This window comes from Phoxinus phoxinus, assembly GCF_949152265.1.
Source record: "Phoxinus phoxinus genome assembly, chromosome: 17".
Lineage (NCBI taxonomy): Eukaryota > Metazoa > Chordata > Actinopteri > Cypriniformes > Leuciscidae > Phoxinus > Phoxinus phoxinus.
The window spans coordinates 33,157,034-33,180,409 of NC_136892.1; the positions used below are offsets into that span (position 1 = coordinate 33,157,034).

General features: G+C 37.8%; 1 protein-coding gene and 1 long non-coding RNA gene across 5 annotated transcripts; both read left to right on the forward strand.

Annotated features, from left to right (window-relative positions):
- Nucleotides 1-5,945: 5,945 nt before the first annotated feature.
- On the forward strand, nt 5,946-7,129 carry LOC306984824. The gene is made up of 3 exons (XR_013794652.1): nt 5,946-6,324; nt 6,447-6,505; nt 6,898-7,129. It is a non-coding gene; the product is annotated as an uncharacterized lncRNA (long non-coding RNA).
- A 9,517-nt stretch (nt 7,130-16,646) lies between these two features.
- Nucleotides 16,647-23,360, forward strand: LOC306984818 (E3 SUMO-protein ligase ZBED1-like). 4 transcript variants are annotated; one of them, XM_079586531.1, is made up of 10 exons: nt 16,647-16,740; nt 16,910-17,114; nt 18,182-18,230; nt 18,317-18,449; nt 18,565-18,778; nt 18,859-18,911; nt 19,000-19,116; nt 19,210-21,327; nt 21,746-22,371; nt 22,540-23,360. In XM_079586531.1, exons 8-10 carry the CDS (start codon nt 20,484-20,486, stop codon nt 22,939-22,941), a joined length of 1,872 nt encoding a protein of 623 aa, XP_079442657.1. In that variant the 5' UTR covers nt 16,647-16,740; nt 16,910-17,114; nt 18,182-18,230; nt 18,317-18,449; nt 18,565-18,778; nt 18,859-18,911; nt 19,000-19,116; nt 19,210-20,483; the 3' UTR covers nt 22,942-23,360. The 4 variants fall into 4 exon arrangements, with proteins under 4 accessions (XP_079442657.1, XP_079442658.1, XP_079442660.1 ...); XM_079586532.1 differs by having other exon boundaries at nt 18,589-18,778; XM_079586534.1 differs by lacking the exon at nt 19,000-19,116 and having other exon boundaries at nt 18,317-18,778; nt 19,601-21,327.
- The last annotated feature ends 16 nt before the right edge of the window (nt 23,361-23,376 follow it).

Below are 23,376 nucleotides of genomic sequence, written 5' to 3' on the forward strand. Positions count from 1 at the left end.
GGGATTTTCCCAATAAGAAGGCAAGAATAAACCTGGTGTCCTCAACATGATGACCTCAAAACTAGGACTTCAGAAGAGAGAAGTAGGACATTTCCAATAGCATATGATCAGGATTAAACATCAGATGTTTACATGACACAAGCAAATTTCTTCATTCCCATTTACAGATACTGTACTTTTTTTCTATTTTCTCACATTCCCCCACAGTATAAATGATGAACACAATCAGCCTCAATCAGTTTTTCAGGGACGTGCACAAAAATGTCCCTTTAGGGGCTCCATAAAATACAAATATGAACAATGAGGTACAAATACTCTAAAATAAACTAGAAAAATATAAAATCAAGCAAAAGCTGATATTAGTATATAGTTTAAATAGTCACTACATGTAACTCATACTATTTGGTCATTTTAAATATAAAGTACAACAGTTATTCTCTCTCAATGCACAAAAACATTTAAGTCACTCAGTAAATGTAAATTGTGTCTTTAACCACCACTAAATCATATCAGCATTATTTCAGAAAATATGAGCACACTCTTGCTCAGTGTTGCCAGACTGGGCAGGTTCCCATATTTATTTATTTAGTATTTTATTTTATCATCGTTATTTTGTTTTAAGGAGATAAAAATGGTGCTTATTAACCATGATTGAAATTACAATACAATTATATCACATTATTTTGGCAGTTAAAGTTTTTTCTTGGAGTGTGATCTTTAAGATGAAAAACACTTATGAATGAATGAATGAATTGTTCACTGTTACACATATATAGCAACTTACTCTGAATGAGGATTTGAACTAGTACATGTGTGTGATCTCGTAGTTTCTCATGATCCAGACAGACATGCAGAGGTTGACTCATGATGATTCAGAAACCCTCACTGATCACATGAAGATAGCTCAGCAAGTTATAATCTGTCTGTGTGTGTGTGTGTGTGCGTGTGCGTGTGCGCGTGTGTGTGTGTGTGTGTGTGTGTGCGTGTGCGTGTGCGCGTGCGTGTGTGCGTGTGTGTGTGTGTGTGTGTGTGTGTGATCTCGTAGTTTCTCATGATCCAGACAGACTGATGCAGAGGTTGACTCATGATGATTCAGAAACCCTCACTGATCACACGAAGATAATGAAGATAGCTCAGCAAGTTATAATCTGTGTGTGTGTGTGTGTGTGTGTGCGTGTGCGTGTGTGCGTGTGTGTGCGTGTGTGTGTGTGTAAATTCTTCAACATGTTTGAACATGCAGTGTTCCTTGCTCGGTGAATGATCTTCCTAGGAAAGCGATTCCCAGACAACATTTAAGAAACAGCTAAATAATAAAATGTAAATAATTGATTTATTTTAACCTTTTTTGTATGCTTTCTATGTCTTGTATTCCCTCCTTGTTCAAGCCTGTACTCTTCTAGTCAGTGTTTGAAACGTTGTATATTAGCACTGTGGCAGCATGAGAGACTCGGGCTATGTTCACACGCGGACGGCTATTTTCATAAATGGACATGTCACACCTCTCCGTTTTCAAAAATAACACAGTGCACAGTGTGTGTGTTTATTTTATTTTTGTATTTGGATGTGGTTTACGTAGTGTCACTTTAGTCATCTGTAGCTTGCTTGCCATCTTTATCAGACTACAACGAGGACCACAATGGAAATAAGTTTGTAACTTTCTTGTGTTATCCTCGACAGTTCTGATAAATGTATGATGTCACTGTGATGGCATCTTGTTATGCATTTATTTTTGTTGCTATCTAATAAATAAACAAACAAACACACACACCTGTCAGTTTTCAGAAACGCGTTCGTTTACACAAACCCGTGTATATGCCGTCAAGAGCATGCCAAACCTGTGGCAGTGTAAGGAGAAGCTCAAGCCCACGTTAGCCAATCAGAATCCCGAAAGTTCTGTCGCATACGGTGACGTCGACTGCCTAAAACTCGTTTTTTCTCAGTTTACATGCAAACGTGCAAACAGAGTTTTTCCAAAATCTCCACTCAGGCCAGAGTTTTTAGAAAGAATGGTTTTCAGAGGAGAATTCTCCGTTTGCGTGTAAACGAAGGGAAATGTCTCAGTTTTTCAAAATAAACATGTATGTGTAAACTGGGCCTCAGGATCTTTAGTTTGTGCAACTTTCTCACAGCCTCTATTAGAGGCTGATGCCTGTCTTATTATCTGCAATCTATAAGATTAAATCTTATAATCTGCAACAGAATGCTGCAGCCCGTCTTGTCTTCAACGAGCGCACGTCACTCCTCTGTTCATCTCTCTGCACTGCTACCACTCGCTGCTCGCATCAAGTTCAAGGCATTGACGCTTGCTCACAGATCGACCACAGGCTCAGCTCCTCCTACTTTCACTCGCTCCTACGAGTCTACATCCCTACCAGAAGCCTGCGATCGGTCAATGAGCGACGGCTCGTGGTACCATCACAGAGAGCCACAAAATCACTCTCCAGAACATTCTCATTCACGGTTCCATGCTGGAGGAATGATCTCCGCCCTCGTCCCAATGCAGAATCCCTGACCACATTCAAAACACAACTGATAACTCATCTCTTCCGTGAGCACTTGACATAGTAAAAATCCTCTTCCTTTAATCCTCCCTTGTTTGGCTTCTGCTATTCTGAGCACTTCTTGCGTTATTTTTGCTTCTTCACGATGACTCGCTTGCTGTAGTCCTCAGTTGTAAGTCGCTTTGGATAAAAGCGTCTGCTAAATGACTAAATGTAAATGTACTCTCTGGCATTCTGGGTTTTGTAGTCCTTAACAGGCGGCCATCTTGCTCCAGTCATCATCAGAGGGCAATGTTATTAAGTCCTCCTGCAAAGTTCATATTTACGAGGTGGGAAGTCGTGTTTACGACGTCTTAATTAATTACACAAAAATACAGTAAGATTCTTAAACTCTATAGTTCTGGAAAAAAAGAGAAAAAAAAGTAAGAAATGGGCATCAGCTGTAAAAAAAAAAAAACGTTTATTTTATTTTATTAATTTATGAAGCCACTGCCAAATTTATTGTTACATATTACATTGTTATATTATAATGACATCATATTCTGTGCAGGCTATTAGCTTACTGCGCTGTAAATATAAAAGCCTGACCTGATAATATCACTGCTAAATATTTAAAGGGATAGTTCACTTTGAAATTAAATGTTGGTGTGTTTTATCTTACCTGAAGTGCATCAAGATGTCGGTGTCTTTGTCTCCGCAGTAGTTTCAATTTTGATATTTTTAGGTCAAACCGTTCTTGTCTGTCAGTCGTATAATGCAGGTCTATAGGCACTGTCTCCAAAAGCATGCAGAGAAAAGTCCACATTACACAATTCCCCATCGTAAGTGCACATTGATGGCCTAAGACACGAAACAAGCGGATTGTGTGAGAAAACAAACAGTATTTATATCGTTTTTATCTCTTTTACACAACCACGTCCATCTGATCTGTTTACTTAGTCTGCGCAAGCGCCGTAACAAGAAACACAATCTCTTACACTGATGAAGAAATCTGGGCAAGATCAGACATGCAGACTGTGCCCTATCTTGCACCCAGCGCAATTAACTCTGGACACGTCGCATGTATCATTGCTATTCTGCACCCGCGCACAGGGGACTTTCCCTCCACAGACGCATGGCGGTATATTAGGGAATGATCTTGCGCTCGGGGGGGCGGTTCGGTGAAAAGAGGAGCGTGTTCCGGCGCAAAACTTCCCTGGTGATATTTTCCAGTTTTAGAAATCAATTCCACCACTGACCAGGAATAGCCGAGTCTAAACAAAGTCAGTGGCGCCGCGCGTTAGTCATATGCTATTTTAAGGGTGCATGCTTGGCCATTATGTACAACACACACACTTTAATTCTCTAATATAAACAGACGCAGCAGTTTTCATTTTTGCAAACCATACATTATTACAAGGAAAAATATTAACACACGAGGGAAATCATTGTTGTGTCCGTGAAGATGTGAAAAAAAAGGCATAAATCTAGATTACACATTTACCCAAATTATTAGACGCCTGTTTAACCGAAGCTAATGTGTGTGTTTCTCCATCATCCCCAATGTCACTTTACATTTTAAATCATTTAATATTTTGTCAGAACCTCTAGGCCTAAATTACTCTCTCTTTTTTTTTTGGAAGGAAAAAAAAATCAAGATTCTCAATTTATCCAGAATCGTGCACCTCTATAGGTCTTCCTTTGCCAATTAAACGCTTTTACATTTACATTTAGTCATTTAGCAGACGCTTTTATCCAAAGCGACTTACAACTGAGGACTACAGCAAGCACTCGAGTCATCGTGAAGAGGCAAAAATAACGCAAGAGCTGCTCAAAATACAAAGCTTTTCTTTAAATGGTCAAATTAAACAGCATTAAAAATGTTGGATGGATATTAAGTTAACAGCGATGTCCTCCTCACTAATGTTACTTGCACATCTTTTTATTTTATTTTTTTATCTCCAGAGGTGGGCGGAACATGTCATAAAGTCAGTGACAACAAACCCCGCTCATTTAGAAGGACGATATGATTGGTCAAATTTACTGTCTTTTAAAATTCGTCTCTCATAAAGTGTTAAATCTTATAGGGAGAAAATGGGTGTCTTGTCTACATAACACAACACGAACTGAATAGGCAGATTTAAAGGTTTTATATCCTCAAAAAACATTTTATATAGATGTTGACTGTCAAATGATGAATTCCTAAAACAAAATCAGGTTTTTAAAGTGTCAAAGTGTCAAATCTTGATGATCTGGATCCGATCTGCAGTGTGTGTCAGTGTCTGGACTGAGTCCAGTAATAGTGAAGTGTCTCCCTCTACAGGAGATCTCCAGAACCACGGCACATTCTGTGAGCTTCACCTGTACATATACAGGATTATTTCCCACAGGCTGTACGAAAGAAATATATGTTCTCTGACCTTCATCAGCTCCAGTGATGATGATGATGATCAGGAGAGAGATTAATTTTTAGTGTCACTTGTAGAAAATACTGAATGAGATTTGGACTTGGTCAAATGAGGTTGAAAAAAATATATGATCAGAAAGAATACCAGCTTGCCTAATAATTATTCACATGCTGTGACAATACGCCTTTGGCTAAGCCACGCCCTAGAATGATTGACCAATCACAGCGCAGCCGAGAACGAGCTCCACAGTTTTATCAGAAATATGGTTAACCGTTGTGCCTGGGGCATTAGTAACACAGATACGCGTTTCCCAGAGAGGTTGGAGGCGGTGTCCGTTTTTCCCTTCCCAAAACCGAAGTCAAATCCTGACAAGTGTCGTGTTTGGATTAAACTGTGTGGACGTCCTCAGTCAGCGAAACCCCTCAAGATCAACAACACACTTTTGTGTTTTAACCTTACTGTGAAGTTACACTAGTTAGTCAGTTTTATGCTGGTTTAGGTCATGATTTCGGTTCTCTACACTAGTTGTTGATATGCTAGCACACGCTGCTAATAAATACAACTTTATACTCGCGTAGTCCGTTTCCTTTGTAATAACGATTATAGAAGTGAAGAGAGACCAGCTCTGCATGAACAGTGTTGCTCCTGATATTGTAAGTCCCAGTCTCCGTCTCCATCAGGATGTGCTGTGGTTCATTTTTTGACTGTGACCGTTATGCTTTTGCCTCTATTTGGATCTTGTTGTTGCTTGTGTTTCTCCGGTATGTCTTGAATAAAGCCTTCAAACGCACACTGCAGACACTTCTGCCTAACTTCTATCGGACACTTTATTTGCTGCTTTATAAAAGTTTGATAAAAGTTCATCAGGAAGAGCGTCACAGCATAAGCCATGTTGATACCACACCAGAGCCCAGATGAAGTTGACGGACGTAGCAACAGTAACTAAGGGGGGCGGGGCTTAGCCAAAGGTGAATTTCATTGCCTTAAATAGAAGTGAAACATCATGGTAATTCACATTTGCATCAGTTAAATTTGCTTAACAAACAGGAGTGGTAATGTCAGACGGAGACATATATACTGTAGGGTTCAGTTCAGGTATTTCTGCTCGGTATTTTAAACACCTTTATCTTTGTTTTTTCAAACTGGACATTGATGTTTGTTTTATAGTGTGACTAAAATATAAATCTAGAATCTTAGAGTTAAACTCTTACTCTAAACTTTATCTCTATTTTTAAACATATAAAGTAAAGAATTGAAGTTAACAGTGTGTAAAATGTTTAATGGCAGCAGATCTGTGGAGCATCACGAACTGCAGGAGAACTTAAATTACAGGAAAAGAGAGAAAGAGAAAAATGAGATTCCAACTCTTGATCCAGGAGAGAAACAGATCCTGAGACGAGTCAGACGCGACAGCATTAATAGTGGAACACCAAACTGTGAGTCTTTATGATGTTTATGATAAAACACTGCTATTGTCTTTCTTCTTCTCTGGATGTGTGAACTGTCATTGTATCGGCTATAAACTGTACATGAAGATGATCAGATACTTGTGTTCTAGTTTCTCCGGACACACACACACCTGAAGACTTGCATTCTGATGATTCAGTCACAGAAGAGGTGAGACACACACACACACACACACACACACACACACACACCTGAAGACTTGCATTCTGATGATTCAGTCACAGAAGAGGTGAGACACACACACACACACACACACACATAGTTATGACAAATATAATTCAGGAGCAACACCAAACCAGCATTTTTATTTTTATTTTTCAGGAAAAAATAACATTGGTTCACACTTTTTATAAAAATAAATATTATAATATTTGTTTACTGAAACAGTTTGTGTTTATTTTTGTGTTGTACTTTAATAACTTGAGGCACATATGATCACACTCTCTTTCACATCTGCAGGATTCGGTTATGACTGACGTATTCTTGACTAAATCAAACATGATCTTATTATTCTTATATTCTTTATCTGTCTGCACTGACAGCACTGCATGAGAACTGAGCTGAGCTGGACGAGGACATCACGGTTTTCTCCAGATGACTTTGGCAACAGAAATGAATCAATGAAAAACTTAGACACTGTTTTCTTCTAGATCTGCTGTACAGCAGAAACACATCATCTCCGTAAAGAATACAGCGCAATGTAGAAATAAAGGTGACTTCAGGTCCTCAAAAGCTTGAAGTATATTTCTTAAATAAAGTTATTCAAAGATTACTCCTATCTCTTTATTTTATTTGTTGTGATCCTCTGGAAAGGCTCCTGTGGTTGAACCTTCTGTAATAATACATTATATAACAAGAAAATACAAAAAAGTTCCTCTTTAATAAACTAAATGTAAAAAAAATATTGGTATGCACGCATATATAAAACATTAAGATAACAAATGAGATCAGCGAAGCACAACGTGAATCTCTAAACATCCTTTGCTCTAAATCACTGATATTACCCTTTCTCATGAGTCATGACACTGTAGTTGCAAAGTTTTCTAGTTGAAATAACTTTAAAGTTACTTCTAAAGTCTAAAGTGGAGTATCGAAATAAAGTGGAACCATGTAATGTTATAAAAAACAAAAAAATAGAAACACAGTTTGATAACTTCTGTGCTTGACTGAAGATGTGAGCTATATTTAGTGAAGATTGACGTCAAATCATCATGACAACTGATGGAACCAGCAGAACAAATATTAGTAGTAAAAACAAGTGCTGGTATTGTGCTGGTATTCACTAACACATGAACCTGATGCTGATGCTTCATTTGCATCTTTGACTCATCGCTCATGACCACAGATTTGTTTAACATTTGTTTAAAATGACCTGCTGTTGCTCTGGCTGCTCACCCTGAAGTGTACCTCAGGTTTGGGAACCAAAAGTTGAGTTTATCCGCTTACTCTGAGTAAACTCTGATGAAGGATGCATCAAGTGTGTCCTTCATGTCCTTCAATCACCCACAATCCTTTGCACACATTTCAATCCACGAAAGTAAACTGACAGAAAACGAGTCGGCACTGAGCTTGTCTGGGTTTATTATGAAGACATAAATACTGTTTTCGGAGATGAAGGCATAGATGTTATCTTTTGTTTTGCTGCAAATGAATCACTAACACTAAACTGGCAATAATGTAAGCCACTGGGAGACACAGAACACAAAGTAGTTTCGCCAAATACATTTTAATACTGTAGTTTTACCCATTAATTAGAAGAATATCAGACACATAACTATTTCTGTGCATTCTGAAATATGGAAATTAATGCCATTACAGTTAGAGTCTGTATCTTATTTCTTTCTCTTGTATATGCCTCACAGTAAGAGCCATTTCTGTTATTCTCACATTAATAAGACTTATATAATTAATAAGACTCACATTTATGCAGGGAATAATTAAGGTTAGAGCGTCCTATACGGAGTCTGGTTATCAGACATGTTAAATCCCTAGAGCAACTTTAGTTATGTATATGTCGAGACACACAGGCGAGTGACGAACACTCAAAAAAATGATATGTTGGCTTTAATTCACTTTTTTACAGGTTCCACATAACTGGATTACGTTAAACAAACCTAATTTGTTCATGTAACTTCAACATCATGGAATTAAGTCATTTTAAGCGACCCAATTTAAGTAATCTCAGTGAAACTTTTAAGGTTTCCTGACATGATTTAGGTGTTTTTTATTTTCATTCATCCATCAATATTTCATTTATTTTAGTGACACATAATTCAATTGTTAGACTATAGCGAACTAATAGCAGTAGCACATATTAGCATCTTAAATGCTCAGATTTACACGCTCCTTCAATCAAAACAATTGTAAATTAACATATCAAGTCACAGCCAATCACAACGCTCCACTCTTCTCCACAATGGAAACCCACTGTAATTTAAATGGTTATAATAATTACAATGTAATTGAACATTACAGTTTTTTACAATCGCTATGACAGTTTTTTCAATACATTTAACAAGTTTCCTAAACTCTTCACACGGTTAGCACAACATCCGTCTTTGTAGGCTATACAATTAACACATTTCTTGTTGCTTTGACACAAAATGCATACAGTTAACACAAATTTAAAATGCTTGAACTTCTTTTACACACAATCTCAACCAAGACCAAAACAATGTAATTGTACTGCCAAATTTACAAATGCTTTCACACTGTATGTCAGAACAGATAACATCATGTTCTAAACATAACTTATAGGCTAAAGTCAAAGTGTTCAATACTGTTCATATTGTGAATTGAAACACAAATATATTTCCTGTATTTTATTCCATTGCTACTGAGAAACAGCTTATTGAAGTTATGCAAATATATAAATTACAGCTGATATCCAAGGAATTACACTCGGGTGTTGAGGTTCTTTCAATCGCATGACCATATGTTATAAAAGAGGACTCTAGGCTGATCGTATGTGGAAAAGGAACAATATAGAGCAACACGAAGGAAGAAAGAAAGAAAGAAAGAAAGAAAGAAAGAAAGAAAGAAAGAAAGAAAGAAAGAAAGAAAGAAAGAAAGAAAGAAAGAAAGAAAGAAAGAAAGAAAGAAAGAAAGAAAGAAAGAAAGAAAGAAAGAAAGAAAGAAAGAAAAATGGCTGCACGGGGGGAGAGGAAGACGAGTACCAGGACAAGGGAGAGGAGTGGGACAAGGACATGGGAGAGGTATATCTTGCAATAAACTGATGTAATATTATAATGCGTATTTGGCTTGCTGTCCGGGGGGAGGGCTCTGAGCTCAGAATTCGGCCCGACCCCAGAGTACTCCCCCCCATAACATTAGAGTAGGTATCTATGAACGGACCCAGCCGAATGTGGGGTGAAGGGGTGGAGATGGGATGCTGAGAAATTAGTCATGAGACAGGAGGTAAGGAAAGGCTTTATTTATACTGGCTCCTTCTCGTGCTGATTGGATGATTACCTGAACATGCTCCTCCCGAACTTTGTTACATAAAACTTCATTTTGCAAATAAAGTCTTTACTGCAGCAAATCTGTCTGTCTGTTTGTCTTTTTTTTTCTTCATAAACTGTACATAAAGCTACTCTTTCTAGCTGATGGTCTAGAGATGGTCATTCATTTTTTGTATTGAATTTCTGCAGCAAATGGAAAGAAATGCATGCATTTACTAAACCCAACAAAACAAAAAATGTAGAGAAAAATGTATATTCAATACAATATACTGTCTATTGTATAAGGGCCGACCTGACAATGCAGTTTCAGTAATTTCAGCAGATGTTAGTGTTTTTTTGTCATTGTGTTATGATTGACTAAATGTTCCTGTTGGAAGAGAACATGTGTTAGTGTTTTGAATAATTATTTGATTTTGAAACATGTTTGCAGTGTTTTGTTAGACATAGTGTATTGTGTTAGTGTATTATTGTATTTTGAAAATTAGTTTTGGAGTTTAGTTTACAATGTGTGATTTTGAGCATGAAATTAATCGTTTTGCCAATTGTGTGTTTTAGGTGTGTTGGTGCGTTAAGAGTTTAGGAAATGTGTTAAATGTATTGAAAAAACTGTCATAGCGATCGTAAAAAACTGTAAACACAATTACACACTATCAAGTCTTCCCCTTCTCATTTTCTCAAAAACACATAAAATAACACTTAATTTTAACATTTATTCTTTCTTAATTCAACCATATGCAAAGCATGCTGGGAACTACGTAACAAGCACCGCTCAGTCTCAGTTAATGCAACACACATCATTCATTTAATCCAACACAAACGGATTAAGTAAACTTAAATTTTACGTATATTTAAGCAGATTGAACACAATCAAATTAAGTTAGAGCAGCGTCGCACTATAGCGCCCCCTCTGGATGTAAGAAGTTTTTACTTAACATAAATGGTTTGTGTTTAGACAACGCGTCAGGATTTTGTACTGTTAAGTTGAGACATAATTACGTGGACCTTAATAGAAAAAAAAAACATTTCAAGTCAACAAACACAATTATTATAAGTAAACTAAATATAAATATATTATGTAAAGTGCACAACCTTCCTTGTTCAGTTTTTTTGAGTGAAGGCTACACACAATTTCTCTGTGAAAACGATCCTGTCAGGTCAAAAATATAAACACTTACATGTATAACGGTTCACCACAGTGAATCAGGGAAGATAAAAACATGTTTCGAAGAAGGCTTGATGATCTACTGACTCAATTTTTGTTCAAAATGAACCGTATTTAAATATGATTTATGAATTGTGATTTGGTTATTAACCTTATTTTATAGTTTTCTGTTTCCCTTTGTGTTTTATATGATATCACCAATAGAGGCCATTGAGTTTTTCCAACACACGGAGATAAAAACACAACAGGGAATGAAACTGTTCACTTTTCTTTTTTTTCTGAACAGAAATTGCTGATTAATGTACTAAAGATTTTCCATAAGATCTGGATTGATAAGATCTAGAGTCATATTTTCCAGTATTTAATAAGTTCTGTTTATGGAATTCTTTCACAAAGTGATAGCATTTTTAATGTCTCTTTATACACTTATCAAGCCTGCATTTATTTAATCAAAAATACAGAAAAAAACCAGTGGTGAAATATTATTGCAATTTAAAATAATAGTTTTCTATGTGAATATCTAGTAAAGTGTAATTTATTCCTGTGATCAAAGCTGAATTTATCATCATTACTCCAGTCTTCAGTGTCACATGATCCTCCAGAAATCAGGATAATATGAGGATTTATTATCAATGTGGAAACAGTTGTGCTGATTTTTTTTTTTTTTTTTTTTTTTGAAAGCTGTGATAGTTTTTTCAGGATTCATTGATAAACAAAAAGTAAAAAAAAAAAAAATCTTTCATAAGATCTTAATCTTCTAATTAAAGAAAAAAAATCAATTACAAGGTAATAAGACTTAAATGCATTATAAGGAGTTTCACATGATGGCAACAAACATTAAATTAGTTCATCATCTCCATGTCCAAATATCACAATAAAGCCACGTGAAAATGACAGCCAAACAAAATACAACTGTCACGTGAACCTGTCATGTTCTGTTATTGGATATACGTGAGTGCCGACGTAAGCACGAGGCACATTCTCTGCAGTCATAAAGAATAATAAACGGCTAGTAAAACTCGAGCTATCGTCTCCTCATATATTTGAAGATAAATATACTTCACATGGTGTCAGAAGTGAACCGACATATCACGCTGACTAAAGGAAGTTGTTTGACTGGAGAAAGCCGCCCAGAATGGCAAAGTTTTCGGCGCCGGAGCAACTTAACTTCGCTAAACTGGAGGATTGGCCCGACTGGAAACAACGCTTCTCCAGGTACCGAATAGCAACGAAGCTTAACAAAGAGCCAGCCGATGTTCAGGTCAGCGCACTGATTTATTCTATGGGCCCGGAAGCAGAGCAAGTGTACAGTTCATTTGTTTTGCCGGATGACGAGGAGGAAGAGAATTTTGATCAGGTGCTAAAGCTGTTTGACGAGCACTTCGTGCCGAAAAGAAATGTGATTTTCGAGAGAGCACGTTTTCACTCGCGGACGCAAGAAGGGGGTGAGTCCGTCGAACAGTACATAAGACACTTGTATGAACTCGCAGCCCACTGTGACTTTCATGAGAAGGAGGAGGAAATAAGAGATAGACTTGTCATAGGGATTAAAGACAAAGATCTTTCACTGAAGCTGCAAATGACAAGCGACCTCACTCTGAAAAAAGCAGTCGACATGGCCAGGCACAGTGAGCTAGTGAAGCAACAAAACAGCGAGGCTGGTGCATCAGGGCATGTTGATGAAGTGAAATCTAAAGTTTATAAAAGTAAGTGGAAAAAAACACAGTATGAGGCAGCAGGAGGACGAAAAGAAAGTGAAAGGAGAAACTGTGGGAGATGTGAGCGCCAGCATGCAAAAGACAAATGCAGTACTTCAGTACTTTGATCCAAATTTGCCCACTGTAGTAGGAGCAGACGCATCCAGTTACGGATTAGGAGGAGTACTGCTGCAGAATCATGGAGGTACACTCAAACCAGTAGCCTACTGTTCTCGTACACTAAATGAAGCAGAAAAGAAGTACGCACAAATAGAAAAGGAGTGTCTTGCTAGTGTATGGGCTTCAGAAAAGTTCTATCTTTATCTGTGTGGTCTGGAAAGTTACAAATTACTTACTGACCATAAACCACTAGTGACACTCATTAACCACAGAGACCTAGACAAAACTCCACTGAGGTGCCAGCGACTTCTGATCCGCTTAATGAAGTTCAACCCTGTTGCTGAGTACATCCCAGGTAAAAACCTGATAGTACCTGATGTGTTGTCAAGGCACCCAGAGTCAAAAATGGACGACACAAAACTGAGCGAGGACATCCAGGCATACGTGGACGCCATCGAAGAACTTGAAAGGCCTAATACAGTGCTGGAGCGCATAAAGACAGAGACAGAGAAGGATGAAACCCTGCAAAAAGTCAAACCCTGCAAAAAGTACATTAAGTATGGCTGGCCACGATACAGAAAGGACGTCGTCAGACCTGCTTTAGACTACTTTAGGGAGAGAAGAAGTCTTAGTGAGCATAATGGTTTGGTAAAAAAGGGAAACCAAATTGTGATCCCACAAACAATGAGAACAGAGATGCTGGAGAGAATCCACCATGGGCATCAAGGCCTAAACAAATCCAGAGAGAGATACAACGATGCCATCTGGTGGCCAAAGATAAGCCATGCAGTAAAAGAGAAAGTTTCCTCATGCCCACACTGCAACGAGCACAAACCAAGCCAAAGCCGTGAACCACTCATCACAACACCTTTGCCAGAACTCCCTTGGCAAAAACTAGCTGCAGATCTATGCGAGTTTAAAGGAAAGAACTTCCTGGTCGTTGTTGACTATTATTCAAGATGGCTTGAAGTATTGAGTCTCACCCAGACCACAAGCGAAGTGGTTATAAGTAAGTTGATGAGTATATTTACACGGTTCGGGATACCTGAAGAGCTGATAACAGATAACGGCCCGCAGTTCAACGCGCGGCAGTTCCAGGTCTTCACATCCAAGTATGACATCCAGCACACTACATCAAGCCCATATTATCCCCAAGCTAACGGGATGGCGGAGCGAGCTGTCAGGACCGCTAAAGGCATCCTTAGGCAACAAGACCCCCAGCTAGCTCTCCTGATCTACAGAGACACCGCTACGGAGCCAACAAAAGAAAGCCCGGCCAGACTCCTTATGGGAAGGAGACTGCGAACCACAGTTCCCAAGCTACGCCAACAGTTGAGACCATCATGGCCAAATCTGTCTACAGTCAGGCAGACAGATGCCAAAGCTAAGCAGGCATACGAATACACCTACAACAGGAGATACTCCGCAAAGCCGCTTCCCGCCATAGGGGTCAGAGACAGAGTGCGACTGAAAACAGACTCCGAAAAGATATGGAGAGGGACCGGAGTGATACAGGCTTCATGTTCCACTCCCCGGTCATTTGTGGTGAAAACACCACAAGGAGACACCACCAATCGAAACCGGAGGCATCTACAGATTGTCAACCATGAAAGGGATGACTCTCTAATGCAGACCCCAAAAGTCACCACCCCGCCGGATAACATGGCATCTGACACCAGTCCAACTCAAACTAACTCTGAGACTAGTCGCATACTGTTGTCACCCAGAGTTTTGAGAACGCGTTCTGGACGCGTTGTGAAACCTGCAATCAAGTTGACTTATTAGTCAGAAGAAATTAGTTAACTATGTTCACAAAAGAGGACAGACCAGTTATTTTGAAGAGAGAGAGAGAGAAAGGTCTGAGCAGAAAGTTTGTTTACATTGCTTGTTCAGTTGTATTTTCGTTAATATCTACTTAAACGGCAAGTTTAAAATAACAATATTGATAAGTAGAATACGAGATATTATGTTTATTTTATATCTGGGTTTCTTAAAAGAAGAATATGTAAAATATTGTTTTCATACTAAAAAGGTAATATCTGAGAATGTTTCTAAGAAACAGATGTTTTGTTTGGTGCTGTATTAATCCCCAGACTAAAAGGGGGAGATGTCACGTGAACCTGTCATGTTCTGTTATTGGATATACGTGAGTGCCGACGTAAGCACGAGGCACATTCTCTGCAGTCATAAAGAATAATAAAAAGCTAGTAAAACTCGAGCTATCGTCTCCTCATATATTTGAAGATTAATATACTTCACAACAACGTTCCTCAATTTTTTCGAACATTTTGTTCTAAACTTCTCAAATCAAAAGTGAAAGAAGAAGAAAAAAAGAAGAAGAACAGAACGGCACACACATTATAAACTGCAGTTCATCTCCCTACAAAAGAAATGTTCCACTAAATATAATTTACCAAAGATATTCAAGAAAGCCCTTGTTAGTTCAGTAACTCTCTGACCAACACACACTTTTACAGCAGCAATATCTCAACAACACTGTTCAGTGTGACATTCACACAAGACAGAGCTCTGAGTCTGCGGTGGAAGAACTTGAACACACGACAGATCAACAGGAAAACATGTGACGTGTTGATGAACGGGGTAAACAAGTACTGCAAAACATCGAGCACACTGTATCTCACACACACATCACATGTACATAAGCAAAATAAGACATACGTTAAAGGAGACGCAACAGATTATTAAATGCTAAAAAAGTGTTAGTTCCTGTTAACTAATAACTAATGTTGACGAATGGAACCTTATCGTAAAGTGTAACCCATTATTCTTATTTAAAAAGCGACTGAACGATGTAAAAAGGCAATCATCTCTGTACAGAAGATATGATAGAATATGTCAATCTAAGAACATGTTTTGTGTGTGATCTTGATGTGTGTGTTTCCTCACAGGAGGCGAGAGAGGCAATGGCTCCTCGAGAAAGTATAGAAAATATTACAAAAATAAAACATTACAACATATGAGATAAATCACTAACACTGTCCGGGTAAAGTTGATCAAAAAACTGATGATCTGAAAATAAGTTGACTATTAAAAAGAACAGCTGTATATCGGTTCACAAATACATGTATTTAAATTGTTACTGTCTTTTTAATTAAATGTAAATGCTAATAAACACTAACTTGATTAGATTTATACTTAATATTATAATATTATATTTGTTTCAATGTTTTAATAAATGTTTTAATAAATAGCAATGCATGTCATCGTTATTTTTTTAAATGAGGAGCAAAATGTTTTTTTTTTTTTTTTTTTTTTGCTGAGAATTAAAAATAAGCCATAAAGGACTTGATGAGCTTTAGATCAAATGTGTTAAATTAAGATTAAAGCTAAACTCATGAACTGCATAATTTTCCAAAAATTATGGACATGGATTATTGATTTCCTTTTTTCTTTTTTTTTCAGATCTGAATGCCTCAAATTACGACATAATTTTTGACATGATAATGATCTGAACTATGAATTTATATTAAATAAAATGACTTGACACTTTGAGTTGCATTATTGGTTATATCTTAAAACAGAATAAATAAATCAATATTTAGATCAGTTAGTCATGATACATAAAACAAACACACTAAAGATGAACATCTGAGTAAAATGCTAAAATAAATACAGCAATATACTATATAAAAGCACAGCACATTCATATACTGTAAATGTCCTGTACTGTAATTTTTACATTTATTAATTAACAGATGCTTTTATCCACTTACAAATGAGAAAATATGACAAGACATGAAACAAACAGATTCTGCACTTTCTGTTGTAAAGCAGGAAGTATTGCGGTGTGTGTGTGGCTAACTGAGACTGAGACTGCATGATCGCAGCGCATAGAGGATTTATGCTACATGATCTCCTGAAACTGCCGTAGAGGCGGGGGATGCTCAGATCTGCCGCATGTGCTTCTTTTCTGCTCATCACATGGTAATTAAAACACTTCATATTTAATTGTTTTGTAAAGAGATTTTTATTTATTAATTAATTAAAATCCAGACATGTATGTAGTAAAACTGAAGTGTAAACCTGTAACCTCAGCAATCATTAATTAATATTAAACTTCACTCTAAACTGAACACTGTATTCTTCTGAACAGATATTACCAAAGGCAAAATATATGAGAAATCACAGCATGGGAGAACATCTGGAGCTTCACATACTACTGAATAATGAATGTGGACAACAGAGAGAGAGAAGAATGGGGAATAAAAAGAACAAAATGTTACAATCTAATGAACAAAAACAGAAAAACACATTGAGACCAGTCAGACACAACAGCATTAATAGTGGACAACCGAACTGTGAGTATTTATGATGTTTAATATAAAACTCTTATATTTCATCATCAGTGTTTCATCTTCTCTGGTGTCTGAATGTGTCAAATCAATTCTAAACTTTAACTTTTCATTCATTATATTATATCGATATATATATAAAAGCAACAAGCAACTTTGGTCATAAGTTTATTTTTAATTTTTTAATTTTAATTAAAAAGATGTAAAAAAAAACTATTTTCTATTTCACTAAACTATATGAAACATATTTTATTACTCTATGTGAAATTCAGCTCAAGTCTGTTTTGCTTCTTCTCGTCACTAAAGGCACGTTTATGGTCTTCTATCCCTAAACATGAGATGAAGAGTAGGCTATAATTCCTGCTCCCTTTAAAACACATGAAATTAGTTTTAATTTATCATATAATTTCGCCATTACTGTCATTGTGAGGGGACAAGAAACATTAACAAAGCCGTTTTCATCATATTAGGCACAAGAAGATTAATAATGAATATGATATTGAGAATTAATATAATACAATGTGTATTCAGTAAATTAAAAGAGCTCCGCTTTAAGAGAGGAAGAGACCGCAAGAGAAAAATAAAGACAAAGAGAGTGATGGAGAAAAATAATATACTGCTCACTGACACGGTTTTTAATCCTTTTTGTTTTAAAGTATTGTTATCCACATTTTTGGACCTTCAAAAACATCTTAAAATGCACTTAATCAGAAACATCAACATTTTCTCGGGGACACCCAGCACCACATAACTGCCTCACATTCGGGACCTCAGTGATTATAAAACCCTCCCATAACTATATGTTAATATGACCGTTAATAGTGAGAATTAGACCCTAAACTAAAATGTTACCTTTTCTTAAATCGTAGCTTGACCCTCATTGGGGACTGAGCCCGCCACAAATAAAAATCACCCCTGCTTATTCTTATTAATTTAGTTAAAAATACTCACATTTTGTAGATTCTGCAACTCATGTGTACATTTATATCCACAGTGACAATGATTTATTAATTATCGCTCTGATGTTTGAGCTGGAATTGCTATAATCTGATGATTGTGCTTTTCATTCACAGTTTCTAATGTTTCATCGATTCATTGTGATGATTTAGAGTCACAGAACAGGTGAGACACACACACACACACACACACTTAGAGTGAAATCTGATGTTATATTAATCTTTGTGTTATATTTCTGTTTCTCCTTTCAGAAAGCAACAGTGTGATTCATCTCACCTGCTAAATATTGTCCATCATGTTTATTTTTCAACAAATAATATTAAGTTCATGATTACGACATGCACTGCTACAGTATATATGATGAATGGATTTTATAATTATAAGGTACATGTTTGGATTTCATGAATATAGTTCATGCTTTTCTGATCTGCATCTGAGTTTTACAGTAATCTTGATTGTAATGACATAAACTGCTAGTTGTGTGTGTTAACATGCTTAGCTGTAGGCCTATCTCTGACAGTAGCGCTGGCGCTTGCAACGCCATGGTCACGGGTTCGATTCCCAGGGAAAGCAAGAACGTGTAACCGAGTGAATGAGATGAGTGACATCAGTGAGCACCTATCAGCAGGGAGCCCTCCCTATTTAAGAGCTGGTTGGCTGTAGCTTGGGATGTGTCACGTCCGACTCCGCCTCCTTCCGTGTTTACAGCGACTGTAAGTGTGCGTTAGCATATAGCAATGTTGTTTTTCTGGTTTCTTGTGCGTACGGGACTAATGTATGGTGTTGTGTTTAGCCTGTCTTCTCTGGTTTCCCTCGGCTCGTCTTGGTCTGTGCGCTCACTTTCAGGTATGTGTTAACTGTTGGTGGAAGGCGTATTGGTTGTTTTTATTCAGGGGGGTTTTGGGATCGGCTGATTGCTTTGAGTTATGTGCAGTGTTCCTGAAGTCCAGCTGAACCGCCGATTTCATGATTTTAAGTATCAGTGCCTGACCAACACACAAATAGTTTGTGTGTGAACGAACACATTGTGTGGATCCATCGTCCCTTTCCGGTAAGCGTTGTGATGTATTTAATTTTAACTACGAGCTGAAAATGTAGCAGTTGAGCCATGCATCTTAGTAGTGTCTTTGTGTATCTGATTTAGGATTCTCCCTCTCGTCCAGGCAAATTGTTTGTCCGGCTGGTGCTATAAACAGCTGTTATAGCCCTGAAACCTCTTGCTGCAAGATTAAGAGAGCCTATTTCTCTGCGGTGCTCCAGTTTACCAGACAACCTGTTGCCGTTTGAGAATATCGTGTCACTCCACGCATGAAGATCGTTGCTGTCTGGTTTTATTGACAATTTATTGATTTAATGTTACGTGTGATTGACTTTCTGAGGCTCACGTTTGTTAGCAGTTAAAGCCAGAGCATCAAACCATCTGCCAGTGAGCCCATTGTAGGGATCGAGTTATTTATGTGTTAGTGTTTACCTTTTTGCATACAATTGTATACTATTTGTGATTAATTATTCTTTTTGTGATTTGTTTCTTTCAGGTGCTGGGGTCCACGGAGGGAGGATCTCTTTTGGTGGTGGGGTTTTCTTTGAACGTTTGCTGTGACACCTATGAGGCTGTTTGATGGTGTGAGTGTTTTTCTGTGAATTAATTTAGTGATCCCTCCTCCCGTGGTTAACCTCAGCCCTGTTAGTTGTGTTTTTTTCTTTGCTGTGTCTGTGTCTTTTTACTGTGTCTTTGTGATTAGGTGTATTGATACAGAAAAGTGTGTGTTTGGTTAGTTAAATGTGTGTTTTGTCTATTTGAGTGTGGTGTGGTAACCCAAACCCCTTGCCAGTGTGGCTCCTGGTTGTTAGTCTTTTTATGTGAGTATCTTACCGTTTTAAATCAAATTTGTAATAAAATTTTTGTACATTTTGTCTATATCCACGTCTCTGCCTACCTTATTTAGAGAAAGTGAACCTGAGTGACCTAATGATAATAATTTGAGTGTTGTCCATATCTCCCGGGGCGAAATTCCCCGGGTGGCGTAGTCGCAAACTGTTTCTACTGGTAATACCATCTTTCCATCGCCACAATCTGGCGTAGTCGGCAGTAGGGCTGCACAATTAATCGAATTTTAATCACGATCACGATTTTGGCTTCCCACGATCAAATTCGCGTGATCGAGCGATATTTAAAATGCGTCATTCCGTTCATAGAACGCTCTGTATTAAAGTTTTTTTTTTTTTTTTCAAAGCCAATCTAGCGCTCTGTAAGCCGCTGTCTGATCACGTGCGTCCATGCACCAATCAGAGTTGTTCCCTGCACCGCGCAGCAGCTCAGTCAGTTTCCAGATGTAGACAGTCACAGACAGAAGACAGAGTAGCGTGAGGAAAATACCACAACAGATAGCAGTCGGTCGACTCATAAGGCTATAAAAAATGTCTAACGTAGCAGAGGGAGCGGTCGAGGGGCTTGTCCCGAGAATCGGATCGTCATCCATTGTGTGGAAACATTTTGGGTTTCAGGCAAGTGACACAAAACAAGAACAGGTCATATGCAAAGAGTGCCATAAAGTTGTTTTGGCGCCACAAAGCAACACAACGAACCTCTTTAACCACTTAAAAAAACACCATAAAGTTCAATATGATGAATGTATGAGGGCCAAGAAATGCGTTGCAAAGACTAATCATCCCACAACATCAACTCAGGCATCCATCGAAGCGAGCCTCTTTAGCGCATCACCATACCCATCCACCTCCCAAAGACACAGTGAAATAACGAATGCAGTCGCATTTCATTTGGCTAAAGACATGTGCTCAATAAACACGGTGACAAACGAAGGCTTCAAATTCTTGGTCAAAACTCTGGATAAACGATACGTGATCCCCTCGCGTAATTATTTTTCAAAGGTGGCACTACCTGCGATGTACATAAAACGCAGAGGGGAAATAGAGCGTGATCTTGCCAATATAAAGTACTTTGCAACTACAACGGATCTGTGGTCAAGCAGGACAATGGATCCGTACATGAGTTTGACAGTTCATTACATCGATGAGGATTTTGCAATGCAGAGTCGATGCTTGCAAACATCTTTTTTCCCGCAAGATCACACGGGAGAGTCAATTGCCCAGGGCCTGAGGGAGGCGATGGCCTCGTGGAGCTTGCAGGAGGAGAGGCTTGTCTGCATTACAACAGACAACGGAGCTAATGTGGTGAAGGCAGCTTCTCTAAATAATTGGACTAGGCTTCAGTGCTTTGGCCACAGACTCCATCTAGCAATAGGTGAGTAAAAGTTATATTAAAAAATGATTAAAAGAATTGTATATTAAGTTAAAAAAAAAAAAAAAATATATATATATATATATATATATATATATATAAAAGAAAAATATTACAATAATTGTATATTAATTAAAAATATATATAATTAATTGAAATAATATGTTATTTGTGATTATTAATGGGAATTGATCAGTAACTAATGTGTGTGAATATGTTACTGATAATAACAATAGTAGCTTAATATAACAACAACTGTTATTTCTGCTAGTGTTAAGAAACCAAAACCAAACAGTTTTACTCATGTTGTCTGACATAAGATTTAACTAACTTTAATCTTGAACAATATGATTCGGGTTGTTTATCAAATCTTTGATTTAATTTTACATATGATTTGACTTGTTCATGTTCTTGTTTTTAGAGAATGCAATGAGAGATCCTCGGATTGATCGAGCAGTGGGTCTCTGCAAAAAGCTGGTAAGCAGTTTCTCTTACAGCTGGCGACGTAAAAAGCAGCTAATGGAGGCACAAAGAGAACTGAAGCTTCCAGAGCATACACTGAAGACCGAGTGTCCCACAAGGTGGGGATCAAGGCAAGCAATGATTGCACGAGTCCTGGAGCAGCAGAGGGCGATTTCTCAGGTCTTGTCCGATGACAGAAAAGCCAGACACCTCATCCCCACCTGGCAGGACACCGATGTCCTCGAGGCCATAAACAAATCCCTCAGCCCTCTATTGGAATTTACTGATGCGCTTTCCAGTGAGAAGTATGTCAGCGTTTCCTTTGTGAAGCCAGTCCTCCACCTTTTCAGATCCTCCATCTTGAAAGTGAACGATGATGAGACAGACCTAACCAGCACCATCAAGACAAAAATCCTGAGCTATCTGGATGAAAAATACAATGACCCTCTGACACAAGAACTGCTTGATATGGCTTCTGCGCTAGATCCACGGTTCAAGCTCAGCTACGTCAGTGAGGACAATGTTGCACCAATTCATGCCAGACTGACTTCTGAAATGGCCAGGACTGCACCTGCAGCCATGGCTGTAAGTAAATGTATATAATTGCAGAATATTTGATAAATTAATGCTTTTAAGTGGATTAAAATGATATAAAATCCAGTGGTGTAATGTACTCTCTGGAAATGAGTGTTGAATATGTTTAGATTATTAGGGCTATGTATTAATCATATCTTATTTACTACACTCTTCAAGGAGATGGGCCCAACTGATCCCCATGGTGAGACTGCTGTGGATGCACCCACTACAAAAAAGAAAAAGACCTTGGGGAGTTTCTTCAAGACTGCTGAGGGAGCAGCGGCAGCCACACAAAGACTCAGTCCTCTCCAAGAACAACAAGCTATATCTTCTGAGCTACAGTCGTACCTACAATCAGGTAACCTAGACAGTGAGGAGGACCCGCTAGACTGGTGGAGGGAACATCAGAGACTCTTCCCACGTCTATCAAAACTGGCGAAGAAATACTTATGCATCCCGGCTACAAGTTCTCCCTCTGAGAGGGTGTTCAGCACAGGGGGGAATGTGGTGACCTGCCTTCGCTCATCCCTCAAGCCAGAAAATGTTGACAGGCTAGTGTTTCTTTCCAAAAACCTGTAAACTACAGTACTCTTTTCTGCATAGTTATTCTGCCTTGAAATGTTCTTATTTGGTTACATTCTGTTATGGAATATTTGTTTCTTATTGACTGTATATATTTTGAGTTTTATTCACATCCATTATGCAGGTGCAACGCAAGTTTATATTTAATAGTGCCCTGTTGAAGTTTTGCTACATTTTCTTTATTGTTTTAATTTATTTGTATTTATTCTTTAAGGAGATTCACTGAATTTTGGTGAATTAGAGGACCTATTTTATTTTGATGCACATATCTGTACATTAGCAGGAATGTTGCACAATATGGATGTGAAGGCAGTAAATGTAATTAGCTTGTGTGACAATAAAAAATTGTTTTGGTTAAAATCAAAAAATAATCGTGATAATTAATCGTGATCTCAATATTGATCAAAATAATCGTGATTATCATTTTGGCCC